Below are 15,460 nucleotides of genomic sequence, written 5' to 3'. Positions count from 1 at the left end.
CCTGTCGCTCCTGCTCCTCTTGCTCCTCTTTCTGTCACTCCCCCTGCTCCTCCTCCACCTGTCGCTCCAACAGTCGACATTTTACACCAATAAAGTATTTTTCCTCTTCAAAGTTTCACCTCAAAGTTCATCTGTATTTTCTACATTTTCATGTTTTTTTTTGTGCAAAATTGTTCCATTTGAACTTTTCACGTCCTCTTGTTTTAGCTTAAACACGATTGTGCTTCTCAAAATGAGTCAAATCTTCATTAAAAATAATATATGAAAAAAATGTACACAATTTGTAATGTACAATATTGTTTCAAAAATGTGAGGAGGGACTAAAGAAGGACCAGAACTACAGAAGGACCAGAACTAAAGAAGGACCAGAACTAAAGAAGGACCAAAACTACAGAAGGACCAGAAGTACAGAAGGACCAGAACTAAAGGATCAGAACTAAAGAAGGACCAGAACTACAGAAGGACCAGAACTACAGAAGCATCAGAACTAAAGGAGGACCAGAACTAAAGAAGGACCAGAACTAAAGAAGGACCAGAAATACAGAAGGACTAGAACTAAAGGACCAGAACTAAAGAAGGACCAGAACTAAAGAAGGACCAGAAATACAGAAGGACTAGAACTAAAGGACCAGAACTACAGAAGGACCAGAACTACAGAAGGACCAGAATTAAAGAAGGACCAGAACTAAAGAAGGACCAGAACTACAGAAGGATCAGAACTAAAGAAGGACCAGAACTACAGAAGGACCAGAACTAAAGAAGGATCAGAACTAAAGAAGGATCAGAACTAAAGAAGGACCAGAACTACAGAAGGACCAGAACTAAAGAAGGACCAGAACTACAGAAGGATCAGAACTAAAGAAGGACCAGAACTACAGAAGGACCAGAACTAAAGAAGGATCAGAACTAAAGGTCCAGAACTAAAGAAGGACTAGAACTACAGAAGGACCAGAACTAAAGGAGGACCAGAACTAAAGAAGGACCAGAAAAACAGAAGGACTAGAACTAAAGGACCAGAACTACAGAAGGATCAGAACTAAAGAAGGACCAGAACTACAGAAGGATCAGAACTAAAGAAGGACCAGAACTACAGAAGGACCAGAACTAAATGAGGACCAGAACTAAAGAAGGACCTAAAAAGACAAAGCTGCTCCAGTTCCAAAATGTTTGAAGATTTTTGTTCTTATCGCGGTATAAAAATTAAGTGATTGATCTTCCAAAAATCCCTCAGAAGGTTCCTCAGAAGGTCTCTCAGAAGGTTCCTCACAAAGGTTCAGTTTCCTCCTGGTTCCTGAGAGCGTGCTTGTGCTTCTGCCGTCGCCGTGTGACTGGGACTTTTCCTTCTTCTCTTTCTGTTTTTGGTTCCTCTGCTCGATTTATTCCTGCGGGACTCGTCTCCAGAGCGACTCTGGTCCCTCTGGTTTGTTTCTAAAGACCTCATCATGAAAGCAGCTGTAACTCTTTGACACGGTGAGAGTTGTCATGCTCAAAGGCTGAGCACAAACTGAACCCACGAGCCCTGCGTTAGAGGGCGAGCGCCGCCTTCTGGACGTCCATCATCTTTGAAGCTGAAAAACAAAAACGTGAAACTGGGAAAGCGACGTTTAATGTTGAACTGTGAAAAAGTATGAAAAGCTGACGTTTAAAACCAAGTTCCAAGTTTGATTTCACCACAAACTTCACAGTCTGTGGCAGCGAGAAAGTCAAAAACATTCGATGGGACGAGCATAAAACTGCTGCAGATGAAGTTCTACTATATTTAACCAAACCAGAAATGTACAAATCGAATGTACTTCTCCTTCATGATATTGGGCCAATGTCTGGAAACAAACTGAGTGTTGAATAAATTAAATTATCCTTGGCTCCCCCCTCTGTCCTTTAGAAAGACTTACACATTTAAATGGAAAACGGAATCTCCAGAATATCGAGGTGTGGCACTTCATAAAGAACTATCAACAATCCTAGAGAAAAACTCTTACTCCTCTTTTCTCCACTATAAAAAAGATAAAAATAGACTCTGATCCAGACTTAAGTCAAAGGATTAAATTAATGTTTTGTCCAGATTTCTCTCTCTGTTCCAAACTATCTCTAGATTTATACGACAAAGTAAGAAACCTCGAATCTGATTTAAAACTCTACAATGATCATAAGAAAAAGGGGGCATGGTTACCTTGTGTGTAAAATGCCTTTATTTCAGGTGAAATGAGAGCGTTGCTGGTGTGATCCAGAATGTTGTGCTCAATGGTCTCATATTGAGAGTGCCGGGGGTTCCTGTACAGGCCTTATACTGAGAGTAATGTGGTGCCGGGAGTTCCTGTACAGGCCTTATACTGAGAGTAATGTGGTGCCGGGGGTTCCTGTACAGGCCTTATACTGAGAGTAATGTGGTGCCGGGGGTTCCTGTACAGGTCTTACTGGCAGATGACAGACGCCTGAGTCTGACGGAGGAAGTGAAGAATCCCTGGCTCAAATCTGTGCATACAACATGGAAGGAGCTGATCAGAACATACAAACTAAACAAAGATGTTACAATCTTAAACTGGTAAAGCTTTATGACCAAAGGTTTTGTACCAAATAGAACTGACCTGAGACTCAAGGTCTGGAGTACACAAGGTCTAAAGGTTTTTCACCAGATTGTAAAAGAGAATCACATGAAAAGCTTTGAGATGTTGGAAGAGAAACAGGACTTTTATAGGTTTTTACAAATAAAGAGCTTTTATAACCAAGACATGAAACAAAGTCATGACCTTTATAACTGCATTAATTTCTGGATTTATGTTGGACCCTTTGCCGTGTTTTATTTTGACATCATTGGATTTCTTGGCTCTTCTTTTCTTCCTGCAGCTGTTGCCGCGGGCGAGGCTCAGGTGAGTCTGATGTAACTGTCCCCGAAGAGAACGAGAAGCGCCGAACATCTGCAGGGAGGACGACAAAAACACCGAGTAGAACGACAAAAACACGAGCGGAAGAAAGTTATTTTTTTCCTGCTTTTCACTTGAAGCTGCACATTGGAAATCTTACACGGGTTAAGGTCTTAAATGAAATGTTTTATTTCTATTTGAATATACTTTTTGAGCCAATAGTTTGACATTTTAAAACAAATATGTTGATGAGTTTGTCAAACTCCAAACAAAAACAAGAGACAAAACTGAGACTAAATCACAATTTAATATGAAAAATCATCACCAGATTCTGCCTTAAACGGGTTCATTTGCCTGTGACGTGGGACACACAACGGCCCATTTGGATCAGAACCACTCGGACACGGGGAGAACATGCAAACTCCACGCTGAAAGACTCAAACCTGGGACCTTCTTGCTGTGAGGCGAGTGCTTCTTTACAGAGTCAGAATTCAGACCTGACACAAGATTGATCTGAACCGGTTTTTATTTTCATTAAACCCAAATTCTACAGAACTTTAGAAAAACTCAGTCCGTTTAACTGCGCCGTGATTGGCCGCCCGGGTCAGGGCCGCATTGTGATTGGCCGGCCGGGTCAGGGCCGCATCGTGATTGGCCGCAGGCATCTGGTCGTCTGTGATTGGTCAGCAGGGCGTGGGCGTGTCCTCGTGAACGGCTAATCCTTTGCTCAGGAGGAACGCCTCTTGTTTGGGTTCTCGCCCGAGGAACTTCCTCAGCATTTCAGACGCGTCCTGAGACCCTCCAGGGCCCAAGATGAAGGTGCGATAGTCCCGCCCCACCTGAGGGAGGCCACACCCACTGTATTATACATTATATATATTATATATATATATATTACATGCTCAGCACGTCTGCTACAAGCTCATAGTATACATTATACATATTATATATGTATATATTAAATATATCAGCAGTGTCAAACTCACTGTGGGCCGAACAGAACATAAAACAAATATAAGAAATAAATGGCTTTACAGACGAGTAATAGTTCTTTGTGAACACGGGACATGGACTTCAGAAATGAAAAGATGGTTTGAAAGAAGTTAAAGAGACAATCTGTGCTTAAATAGAAACTGTGGTTTAAGATTCAACCTTCTTGTTGTTTACAATGGAATTTTTAATCCCTGGAGAGGTCAACGCCCACGGCATTCTGATGATGATCAGTTAAACAGGGAGGAGAGAGAGTGAGCCAGGGACCTTTTATCATGAGGCTCAATAAATATCTGAGTTCCCGGTATAGATTCGCAGATTGAGAATGACTCTGATGAGTCGAAATGTTTCACGGTCACATTAGTGTGGTCACAGTCATGCTCACCCTAACCCTTTATTACCTGTGTGACCTGTGTTTTTACCTGTGGCTCCTGATCTGTCCAGGTTTGTAGAGGTTTAGATGTTTTCCTCACAGAAGATTGTTTTCTTGTCGTTAGCTCCACTTTTAGAACAGCTTTAACGTCCACTAAATGGTCTCCTTTCTTTCTTTCATGCGTTTCCCAAAACCATACGTCTCTTTCCTCGCTCAGACCTCTGCTCAGTTCAGTTAAGTGTGCGACGCACTTCTCAGGCCTCAGCACTCGCTCCAGCAGCACACACAGCAGTGCAGAGCAGCGTGAGGGAGGGGCGTTGGCTAAGGATTGTGGGACATGTAGTTCTAGTGATAAAAATACTTCATATCTATCGGAAATTATTTAATATAAATTAGAAATGGTCGGCGGGCCGGATTGAAACGCCTGGGGGGCAAGCATCGGCCCCGCAGGCCACCAGTTTGACACCTGTGATATATATAATATCTAAATAGTCATTTGTTTGGGATTCTGCTGTGGGCGTGGTTACCTTTGGGTTCATGATTCCCTCCTGTTTGAAGCGAGCGTAGAACATGTCCATGGAGAACACTTCGCTCCACAGATAACCGTAATACTGAGCGTCGTATCCTCCGGCCAGATGTCCGAACGTGGCCGGCATGTTTGTGCCTGCAAAACACACATGATATACGATACACATACACATGATTGAGGGTCCCTGGGATCCCGAGGGTTCTGACAGCTCACCTGCAGACGAGCGGATCCCGAGCACCTCCACACAGAGCCTCTGGTACTCCTCGGCCGGGTCCAGGCCGGTCCTCGTGTGCAGGGCCTGGTCCACTTTGGCCAGAACGATCTGACGCAGGTTAAACAGACCTGAGCACAAACAAGCGGGTCAGACGAATAAAAACAATAATTTATACATACATACCACACACACACACACACACACACACAAACACACACACACAACACACACACAACACACACACAACACACACACACACACACACAACACACACAACACACACACACACACACACACACACACACACACACACACACACACACACACACACACACACACACACACACACACACACACACACACACACACACACACACACACACACACACACACACACACACACACACACACACACACACACACACACACACACACACACACACACACACACACACACACACACACACACACACACACACACACACACACACACACACACACACACACACACTAATAAGAGTTGCTGACCGGTGTTGGCGAGCCTGGACTTTATGAGTTTGTCCAGCAGCTCGTCTGGAATGGCCGCTCCACTTTTATAATGTCTGGACATTCTCTGCAGCGGCTCCTTCTCCCAAACCCAGTTCTCCAACATCTGAGACGGAGCTTCAACGAAGTCTCTCTCCACGTGAGTCCCAGAGAACATGGCATACTCGGCCTGAGGAGCACAAGACCAGAGCTGAAGGACCAGAGCTGACTAGAGCAGAGTTGAGAGGACGGAGCACAGAGCGGGCACAGAGCGGGCAGTACCTGGGCACAGAGCTGGTGCATGACGTGTCCAAACTCATGGAAGTAGGTCTCCACCTCGTCGTGCTGCAGCAGAGCCGGGGCGTCGCCCGTGGGTTTGCTGAAGTTGGCGACCATCGCTGCCACAGACATCTGCCTGGAGCCGTCGGGCAGAAGACATCCGGGCTGAAGGCCGAAGCACGCCGCGTGTCCGTACTTCCCCTCTCTGCCAACACACACGGGCACCGGGTCATTAGAGGGTCAGCCAATGAGAGAAGCCAACACACACGGGCACCGGGTCATTAGAGGCTCGACCAATGAGAGGAGCCAACAAACACGGGCAGAATTATTATTATTATAATTTCATGTTTTAGAAAAAAAAGTTTAATAAAAAAAACAAAGCAGTGTCACATCTCTGGCTTTTCCCACAAAAAGAACTGGGCTTCGGACTCCATCTACTGGCTGCACAGAGAATGACATAAGAGATGGAGAGAACGCTACAGATGGAGAGAACGCCACAGATGGAGAGAACGCCACACACGGAGAGAACGTCAGTCCCCGCCATTACCTCGGGTGCAGGTCAAGGTAGAACTGTCCCATGGCGATGCCGCTGCTCGGGTCTTTCACGCTGAACAGAGTGACGTCCGGATGCCACACGGCCGCGTTCGGGACCTGCTCAAACGAAAGCCCCAGAAGCTCCTGATAGATGTCCAGCAGCCCACGAGTGACCACTTCCATCGGAAAGTACTCTTTCAGCAGGTTCTGGTCCACCGCGTACTGAGTTTCCTCCACCTGAGGAGAAACAGGGAGAAAACAGGATTAAAACAGGGCTAAACCAGGACTAAACTAGAACTTAAGCTCCTCCGCCTGATAGAAGAGAAACAGGAGAAAACAAGACTGAACTCAGACTGAACCAGGGCTTAACAAACACTTGAGTCTCCAGGGCAGAATAACCACTGAGATAAAAGACAGAGTTTATCCCTTTAAAGTTTAAAATAAAAACATTATGTTCAGTCGTACCTGTGTCATGAAGTAGCGCGTGTCCCAAGCGTGGAGCTTTCCATCGAACTCCAGCTTTCTCTTCTCGCACTCTTTCTGCTTCAGTTTGAGCAGAACGGCCCTTTCCTCCTCACCCAAGGGCTTCAGTTTACAGGCCAGCTCCTCTGTAGAGAGCAACTGTAAGGTTTAAACTGTACAGGAGCTTCAGTTTACAGGCCAGCTCTGTAGAGACCAACTGTAAGGTTTAAACTGTACACAAGCTTCAGTTTACAGGCCAGCTCCTCTGAAGAGACCAACTGTAAGGTTTAAACTGTACACGAGCTTCAGTTTACAGGCCAGCTCCTCTGAAGAGAGCAACTGTAAGGTTTGAACTGTACACGAGCTTCAGTTTACAGGCCAGCTCCTCTGAAGAGAGCAACTGTAAGGTTTGAACTGTACACAAGCTTTAGTTTACAGGCCAGCTCCTCTGTAGAGAGAGATCAACTGTAAGGTTTAAACTGTACACAAGCTTCAGTTTACAGGCCAGCTCCTCTGAAGAGAGATCAGCTGTAAGGTTTACAGGCCAGCTCCTCTGGAGAGAGCAACTGTAAGGTTTAAACTGTACACGAGCTTCAGTTTACAGGCCAGCTCCTCTGAAGAGAGATCAACTGTAAGGTTTAAACTGTACACGAGCTTCAGTTTACAGGCCAGCTCCTCTGAAGAGAGATCAAATGTAAGGTTTACAGGCCAGCTCCTCTGGAGAGTGATCAACTGTAAGGTTTACAGGCCAGCTCCTCTGGAGAGAGCAACTGTAAGGTTTAAACTGTACACGGGCTTCCGTTTACAGGCCAGCTCCTCTGTAGAGAACAACTGTAAGGTTTAAACTGTACACAAGCTTCAGTTTACAGACCAGCTCCTCTGAAGAGAGAACAACTGTAAGGCTTAAACTGTACATGAGCTTCAATTTACAGGCCAGCTCCTCTGGAAAGACAGAACTACTGTAAGGTTTTTAACTTTCTACAAAGGAACACTGAACTGAGATGACACATAGAGCTCCTGAAAGGTTTTTAACAGTTCAACATAGTAGAAGATGGTGACATGAAGTACACTACAGTCGTTTGTACCGAGGAAAGAGGCGACCTTATGGCCGCTCTTGGCCATGTTCATCTCCAGGACAAAGTCTGCGTGAGTCTTGAACCCGAGCAGAGCACATTTCTGAGCACGAAGCTTCACCAGCTCCTTCAGGATCTCAGAGTTCTCCTGCAAAACAAGAACAATCACGCGTGAAGAGAATGAGTTTCACTAAAGGTTTCCCTGTTTTTAACCGAGCTGAAGGTGTTTTTACTCGAGCTTAAGGCGTTTTTACCTGAGTTGAAGTGTTTTTACCTGTTTGCAGCGCGAGTTGAAGGCTTCCTCCAGCTTCTGTCGCGTCTCGGGGACATGACACTTCTTCATTGTGGGGAAATAATGTGGATATTTCAGAGTCACTTTGAGTAAGTCTCCGTCTTTGTCCAGAGAGCTCAGGAAGTCCTCGGGGAGACCACCTGAAGGGACAGTTTACATCTACACTTAGACCACCATAAGGGTCAGTTTACATCTACATTTAGGAGCACCTGTAGGGACAGTTTACATCTACACTTAGACCAATCACAAGTGCCATATATTCATACACAAAATATCTATATTAGCAATAATATTGAAACTACTTTATGCAACTGGAACAAAAATATTTAATTGTGTATTTAGTTTTTAGTCAAAGTTTTAATAATTATAATGACTTTTTATTGCTTTTATATTTTGTTTTAGTAAGTAAATCGTTAACATTTTTCAATGACAAATCATTGCATTCGACAAAGGTTACACTGGTGTAACAATAATAAAACTAAATTAACAATTCATTTGTTAATACATTGTTTCCAAATTGACCCATGTTTGTAACTTTATTGAACTAAAACCTTAACAAAGGTGTTCCCCAAGGGTCCGTCCTTGGACCACTACTATTTTCAATTTACATAAACTATAGCAGTGTGTGTGTGTGTGTGTGTGTGTGTCAGTGTCAGACCGAGCTGGGCGCGGCTGAAGCTCAGGCTCGTCGTGTCCTCGTTCAGGTTCTTGTTGAAGTCGATGCTCAGATTACTCAGCTTCTTCTTGATGCTCTTGATCTCCTGGAAACGAGACGAGAAGAGCTGCAACTCATGATTCTGTCTATTGTAATAAACACAGACTTTAAAAACGATATATTTAAAAAGAGAAGAGACAGAAACCAAAATAAGCAGAATATTCATTTCTAACCAAGCCTTGAAATAATTATTTTTACGTCCCTGTCAACATGACAGGTACCGATCATTTGGTACCTGTCATGGCTAATTCTGAATCGGTCACAAGGAAAGGAAAACAGAATAACATAATTAATGAAAAATGAACTTTTATTAACATGTCTCGTTATCATTTACACGCTGAGAAATAGATTTTCAAAGTTAGAGGCCAGGGGGGCCCCCTACCTAAAAACATTTTGCACATTAGGGACAATTAACATTGTCCCTAATGTGCAAAATTACAGCTTTTGTTGCAAACAACTAAAAAGACTGAATTGCGAACTGAGGAGATTGACGCCCGCCAACCTCGATATCACTTGTGGCGCAAAATTAGACCGGGCATTTCCGAGTACAACCGAACGCAGCGGCCAATCAGATGCCCGCTTTCATCGACATTAGATCACGGACACCACTCGGCCAATGAGAAGCGAGAAGACTGCGAAGCGGTATGTCTGTCAAAACGAAACTTAAGCGATGGAAATGCCTGCATGCGCTCCGCTGCCTTCCTCCGCTGTATAACTGCAGCAATAATCGTGGTCTGTAGTACAGCGCGCCCGAGTTTGTGCAGAGGAATCGCTTTGGGCATGTTCACCGCGCTGTTTTTGCCTATTAAAAATATATATTACGGCGAAAAATTTGCGTGGGTCATTGTGTCCGGAACCTAGAGTTTGGAGTTGGTCTTTGCGCCGGTCATTGACCGTGTCCGGCCCGTTATTTCGAGGCTTGCTAACCTTCGTGAAAAACAAAGAATATAGTTTATTCTAATGTGTTTTAAGTCATCCAGAGAAACAAGATCAAACGACTCATCACGATTCTTTCAATTAATTAATTAAAGACAGAGACATTAAATAAAAATGTCCCTTTCTTCATAAATATTCTCCCTCTGAAGCTTCAGTCACAGATTTACACCTTTATTTCTAAAACGTGTTTGAACAGAAATAAAGGTTCGAGTGCCACTGCAGCTCGACGTTCAGGATTACGAGTCAGGTCTGTGAAGGGGCCGACGGTGAGCAGACAGAGAACATCTGACCTCCTGCGTGTGGCAGACACAGAGAGAACATCTGACCTCCTGTGTGTGGCAGACACAGAGAGAACATCTGACCTCCTGCGTGTGGCAGACACAGAGAGAACATCTGACCTCCTGCGTGTGGCAGAAACAGAGAGAACATCTGACCTCCTGCGTGTGGCAGACACAGAGAGAACATCTGACCTCCTGCATGTGGCAGAAACAGAGAGAACATCTGACCTCCTGCGTGTGGCAGACACAGAGAGAACATCTGACCTCCTGCATGTGGCAGAAACAGAGAGAACATCTGACCTCCTGCATATGGCAGAAACAGAGAGAACATCTGACCTCCTGCGTGTGGCAGACACAGAGAGAACATCTGACCTCCTGCGTGTGGCAGACACAGAGAACATCTCACCTCCTGCGTGTGCTTGGGCAGGTGCAGGCCGTTCCTCTTCCCCAGTTTGATCAGTCTCTCCATGTATCGCCTGGACTCTGGGCTCAAGGTCTCAGCGTCCACCTTCTTCTGCAGGAGCAACACAGACACGTCACTGACCACAGCCTCAACCATCTGCAGATCTATCATGGACCTCTGACCCGCTCGGCCACACCCGGACCTGCTCCAACCTGCTCGCTCGGACCCGCTCTGACCCACTCCAACTTGTCCGCTCTGACCCCCTTGGACTCGCTGACCCGCTCACTCGAACTCGCTCTGACCCGCTCGAACTCGCTCTGACCCGCTCGAACTCGCTCTGACCCGATCGGACTCGCTCTGACCCGATCGGACTCGCTCTGACCCGCTCCGACCAGTTCTGACCCGCTCCGACCAGTTCTGACCCGCTCCGACCAGTTCTGACCCGCTCCGACCAGTTCTGACCCGCTCGCTCTGACCCGCTTTGACCCCCTCTGAACCGCTTTGACCCTCTCTGACCCGCCCACTCTGACCCGCTCTGACCTGCAGGGCCACGATCCTCTGGTACACGTCTTCTCTCATGCTCATCTCCACGTCGAACTCGGAGAGGAGTTTGTCGGCGTCGGTGCTGGAGCTTCTCACGTCTTTAGAGGGCGACACGTGCTGAGGGAAGTCCAGGATGTTCCTCTGCACTGGAGACAAGGTTTAGAAAGCTCCATGAAAAGCTTTTAAACTGGTTCAAAATGCAGCCGCAAGAACAGGAAATAAAAGAAGAGAGCACATTACGCCGGGGCTGGAGTCTCTTCACTGGCTCCTGTCCAGTTTAGAATCACATTTAAACTCCTCCTCCCGACTTACAAAGCCATAAATGACATGGCCCCATCCTACCTCAAAGATGCTATAGAACAGTGGTCCCCAAACTGTGACTCGAGGCCCACATTGGGTTCTAAAATTTGACCGAGGGGCCGGGCCAGGAAAATATGGATGGTGTGTTTGTGTGAACTAATGAATTACTATAAATTACACGCAAGATTTGACCTGTAACTTATATCAAAGAAACAAATGCAAGGCTCAATGTACAAATTGTTTTTCAAAATGCATTAAATAATGATTAATTTAATCAAATTTCAGTTGAATAAACATCGCAGGAAAACTGACCTTCTATTTAAGTGGGAAGTGTTGTTGACCTCCCTGTTTTGCAGTGCATCAAAGTCTGGTGTAAGTTTTGTTGAGGCATTCAGGATAGATCCTTTAGTGTTGATCAGTTAAGCTGGATCTGTGACGGGCTTCATGACACTGAATGTCACATATGTAGAGGTCGAGCCAAACAAGACCAGCTTCTTCTGTGCCGTCCTCCGGAGGTTTGGAAACGTGGTTTCGTTCAGTGAAGCATAAAAGTCGTTAAGTTTAAGAGTGTTGGACCATTATTTATTAGCATTTCTTCTACCCATAAATGATCTAGGAGTAACAGCATAGAATGATTAATATCCATAAATAAAAAATCTTAATAAATGTCACCAGAATATGCAAACATTTTGACTTTATTGTTAGATTTTTTGCACGCCCGTCCTTCTCACTCCAGTGGTTGGACACTTTGTCCAGGTTGATGCTTCGTTTGCTTCTTGCTGTGACTTTATGCTCATCAACTGCTCCAAAATGTGCCACTTCAAGACCATTTCTGGATGATATTAGTCAATAAACCTTCACGGTGCCGCACCTAAACCGCAGGTGCCCACGTTGTAACATGAGATATTTACACATAGATAAACGCAGTAGTGATGCGTGTTTTAAACCGGGGGTCTCGTGGCGCACGCGGCGCGTATCATGGCGCACCCGGCGCATCCTTCTGTCCGGGGCGCACGCGCTGTCCGGGGCGCACCCGCTGTCCGGGGCGGGGTGCCCGGGGCGCACCTACTGTCCGGAGCACCCGCGGTCCGCTTTAGTCCTGTTTTAGACCTGCTTTAGAAAAAAATCACAGCTGTCTCTAGTGTCCCTTCTGTCCTTGATGACTCTGTGCGAGCTAATTTACCTGCGTCTTCTCATCTGGATCATTTGCTCCGGAGCGCGTACTCATCGAGTGAGTGTTACGTTGTGACATGAGATATTTACACAGAAATATGGTCCAAATAATGATTCTGATAATGATTTTGACTCGTGAGTCAGGTCTGGCCAAGAAAGTCTCACTTACACAATAGTGACACGCCAGTTGTCTATTGAACGTGCCCGCGGTCCGCGCTGCGCCTCGTGCCGCAGTCCGCTCTGCGGGACTAAAAAGACTAATTTCTCAGTGGATATGATTCTGATTGTAATAAAACATACAGCGTTTTGAAACTAAAAATGTAGAGAACACGATGTGTCCCCTGGACAGTGCTTCTACTGTCCACAAGAGTCTTCTTCAGTGTGTCAAACACTTGCACTTCCTGCTTGATTGGCCCCGGTGGCCGTTTGTGGTGAATTTTATTTTCTGCGCGCCATAGATTTTCTTGTGCGCGCACTATGTGCGAACAGTGCGCCATCTCTTGGGGAAATGTGGGCATTGCAGGCGAAAGATAAAATGAACGGCCAGCTGCAGTATCGTGAGTTTGAATCCCAACTCCGACATTTGCTGCGTCCTCCTTTCTCTCTCATTCCCCCTTCTTTCTTTCTGATTCCAAATACTATCTAAAAATTGTTTTATTTTATTTTTCAATTAAAAAAACATAACATTTTTAATATAACTTGGACAAGCTGGCCGGATTGAAAGGCCCAACGGGCCGGATGTGGCCCGCGGGCCGTAGTTTGGGGACCACTGCTATAGAACCATATCATCCAAACAGAGCTCTTTACTCTCAAAATGCTGGCCTTCTGGTGGTCCCTAGAGTCTCTAAAAGCACAGTAGGAGGTAGAACTCCTGTGTTATGGAATCAGCTCCTGTCCATGTTAAAGAGGCCGACAAAGTCCCTTCATTTAAGACCAGGCTTAAAACGTTCCTCTTTGAAATGGCTTATGGCCAGGCCAGTTGGGAACAGAAATATAAAGCTACAGTATCTCATTTTTTGTGTGGTTTAGTTTATAGTTTAGCCACAAACATCTGGAACATGCGAGTATGAAGGAGGTTCTGTCGGCGCTCGTCTGATCTGAAAGTCGTGATGTCGCTCCCTTTAGAACCTGTGGGAGGCGCTATACGAGCGGCTCAAACCTCGTGGACGTACAGCAGCTGCAGATATCACTGGTTTGTTGTTGATGTCCAGCAATGTCCAGTGGATAAAGCCGACAGACACAGGCCTGAGTCAGCGCGGCTCTATCAGCGATTTACACAAAAGAGGAAACGCCACGGCCTTTTCCCCTCACACAGGCTTTGAAAACACCCACGGAACGAGAGGTGCCTTTAATCATGGGGGCGAAGAGAGAGCGGAGACATTCAGTCCTGACGCTGAAGCCCAGGGCGTGGCACAAGTGCAGCGGCCGAACCCAGAGGCCACCAACATGTTCAGAACAGAGACATTTAGATCTTATAACCACAGAACCGAGCGGAGAAGTTTGGAAGTTTAAAGGAGGAAAGTGTGATTAGTTTGTGCCTTTAAAAGAAGACAGATGCCCGCCCAGATGCCCCGCCCGTCCCCGCCCCAGGAATAAATCAAAAATAAGCTTGGAGCAGTAATTTTGGTGCATTTGGTGGTATTTGCTCGTTAAAGCAGCGTCTCGTGTGCGTTTCGGGGCCTCAGACCTGTGTATTCCACCTCCACGTCGGCCAGAGCCTTCAGCGTGTTGGTGAAGTCCACGTCCTCCAGGTCCAGAGCGCCCACCGCGTCATAGACCTGCTTCGTGTCGGCGATGAGCTTCTCCGACAGCTCCAGGATCTGCTCCGGACTCAGGTCCCAGCGCATACGGTTCTGGGAACTCGCAGGCCCCGAAGAATTCAGGTCCACCTCTCCTGGAAGACACAGTGAGGTTATGACGTGAAATGATTTATGACGTGTGAAATATAACCGTTTAATAAGTGTAGGACTGTTCCACCACCGCTTTATTCATGTTCTGAACTTTAATAAACGAGCAGAACAAAGACAATCATAATAACCACAATAATAACAACTATAGGCAACAAACAACGTTTAAATGTGTCGGATAAATGAGCTAAATCTAACGTCTTTGCACGATGTTAGCTCAAGAGGCTTAACGCGATGTCCATCATTACTTAATCACGTGACGCAAACACTCCGCGACTCACTTTTAAAGACGCGATTTGCACGATTTGTCTGGATTTGCACATTTTACTGCGCCGCTTATCTTCGCGTGACAGCAGCTAAGCTAACGGTGCTAAAGCTGCGGCGCTAACTCGCGCTTTGGTGAAGGTTTGTTGAACGTGACGGGCGGTGTTCGTAATGTGCGCTAAAGGTGCACGTGACGTGTCTGTTTTAGCGCTAAAAGTGTGCGAAAAGAGTGCAGTTTGACGCACCTGTCGGCCCCATCTCTGCGTTTGAATGAAGCGTCGGTCCGTGCGCTGCGGTGTGTCTCCGGAGACTACAAAACGCAAGGACTACACTTCCGCAGCAGCGCCGGAAATGGACAGTTACAACTTCCTGTTTGACAAATAATAACAATAACCGCATTTTTGTCTAAACTATTAATACACATTAATACACATGGATAATCTTTATCTTTTTAATAAAAACAATTTAAACGTTTTTTGTTGTTTTTCTATTTGCATTTCTGGTTTCTTCTTGACACTTATGTTTATTGTTAGTACATATTTATTTATATATGTATTTTTTGGTGCAGTAGAAGTGTAATCAGACTAATGAGCTATGACTGCGCATACGTTAGACTCGGGGCGTGACCGTGGGGGCGTGGCTCAAACTGCCGCAGCTTCCGGATCGTTCCGTGGCCAAAAGACAAAACACATTGACCCATCGCGGCTTTATTTTATTGACAATGACGTAGAATGCAAACTCATCTTCCCGCCGTTTCTCTCAGTGTTTTTAGCCGTTAGCTTAGCATCCTCGACGAGTTCCGCGCACGT

At 45.8% G+C, this 15,460-nt stretch overlaps 1 protein-coding gene across 2 annotated transcripts; it reads right to left on the bottom strand.

Moving 5' to 3' along the window:
• Positions 1–3,149: 3,149 nt before the first annotated feature.
• On the bottom strand, positions 3,150–15,016 carry thop1 (thimet oligopeptidase 1). 2 transcript variants are annotated; one of them, XM_072437912.1, is made up of 14 exons: positions 14,897–15,016; positions 14,168–14,374; positions 11,005–11,153; positions 10,468–10,575; positions 8,791–8,893; positions 8,115–8,272; positions 7,853–7,988; positions 6,771–6,913; positions 6,319–6,542; positions 5,775–5,976; positions 5,496–5,682; positions 4,967–5,095; positions 4,752–4,888; positions 3,150–3,700 (listed from the first exon to the last, which is right to left on the bottom strand). In XM_072437912.1, the coding sequence occupies exons 1-14, from the start codon at positions 14,907–14,909 to the stop codon at positions 3,545–3,547; spliced, it is 2,052 nt and encodes a 683-aa protein (XP_072294013.1). In that variant the 5' UTR covers positions 14,910–15,016; the 3' UTR covers positions 3,150–3,544. The 2 variants fall into 2 exon arrangements, with proteins under 2 accessions (XP_072294013.1, XP_072294014.1); XM_072437913.1 differs by having other exon boundaries at positions 10,468–10,572.
• Between the last annotated feature and the right edge of the window lie 444 nt (positions 15,017–15,460).

This window comes from Eucyclogobius newberryi, unplaced genomic scaffold (genome assembly GCF_026437365.1).
Source record: "Eucyclogobius newberryi isolate DKJ021-1_F unplaced genomic scaffold, fEucNew1.0.hap1 SCAF_9, whole genome shotgun sequence".
Classification (NCBI taxonomy): domain Eukaryota; kingdom Metazoa; phylum Chordata; class Actinopteri; order Gobiiformes; family Gobiidae; genus Eucyclogobius; species Eucyclogobius newberryi.
This window is presented reverse-complemented; position numbering and strand designations above follow the sequence as displayed.

Bases quoted from the DNA above. Each gene is read 5' to 3' on its own strand.
- thop1 (XM_072437912.1), bottom strand. The intron at 8,894-10,467 runs GTGAGATGTTCT...TCTCGTTTCCAG, and splicing joins TGCCCAAGCACACGCAGGAG to GAGATCAAGAGCATCAAGAA. The intron at 4,889-4,966 runs GTGAGCTGTCAG...TGTGTTTTGCAG, and splicing joins CGGGATCCGCTCGTCTGCAG to GCACAAACATGCCGGCCACG.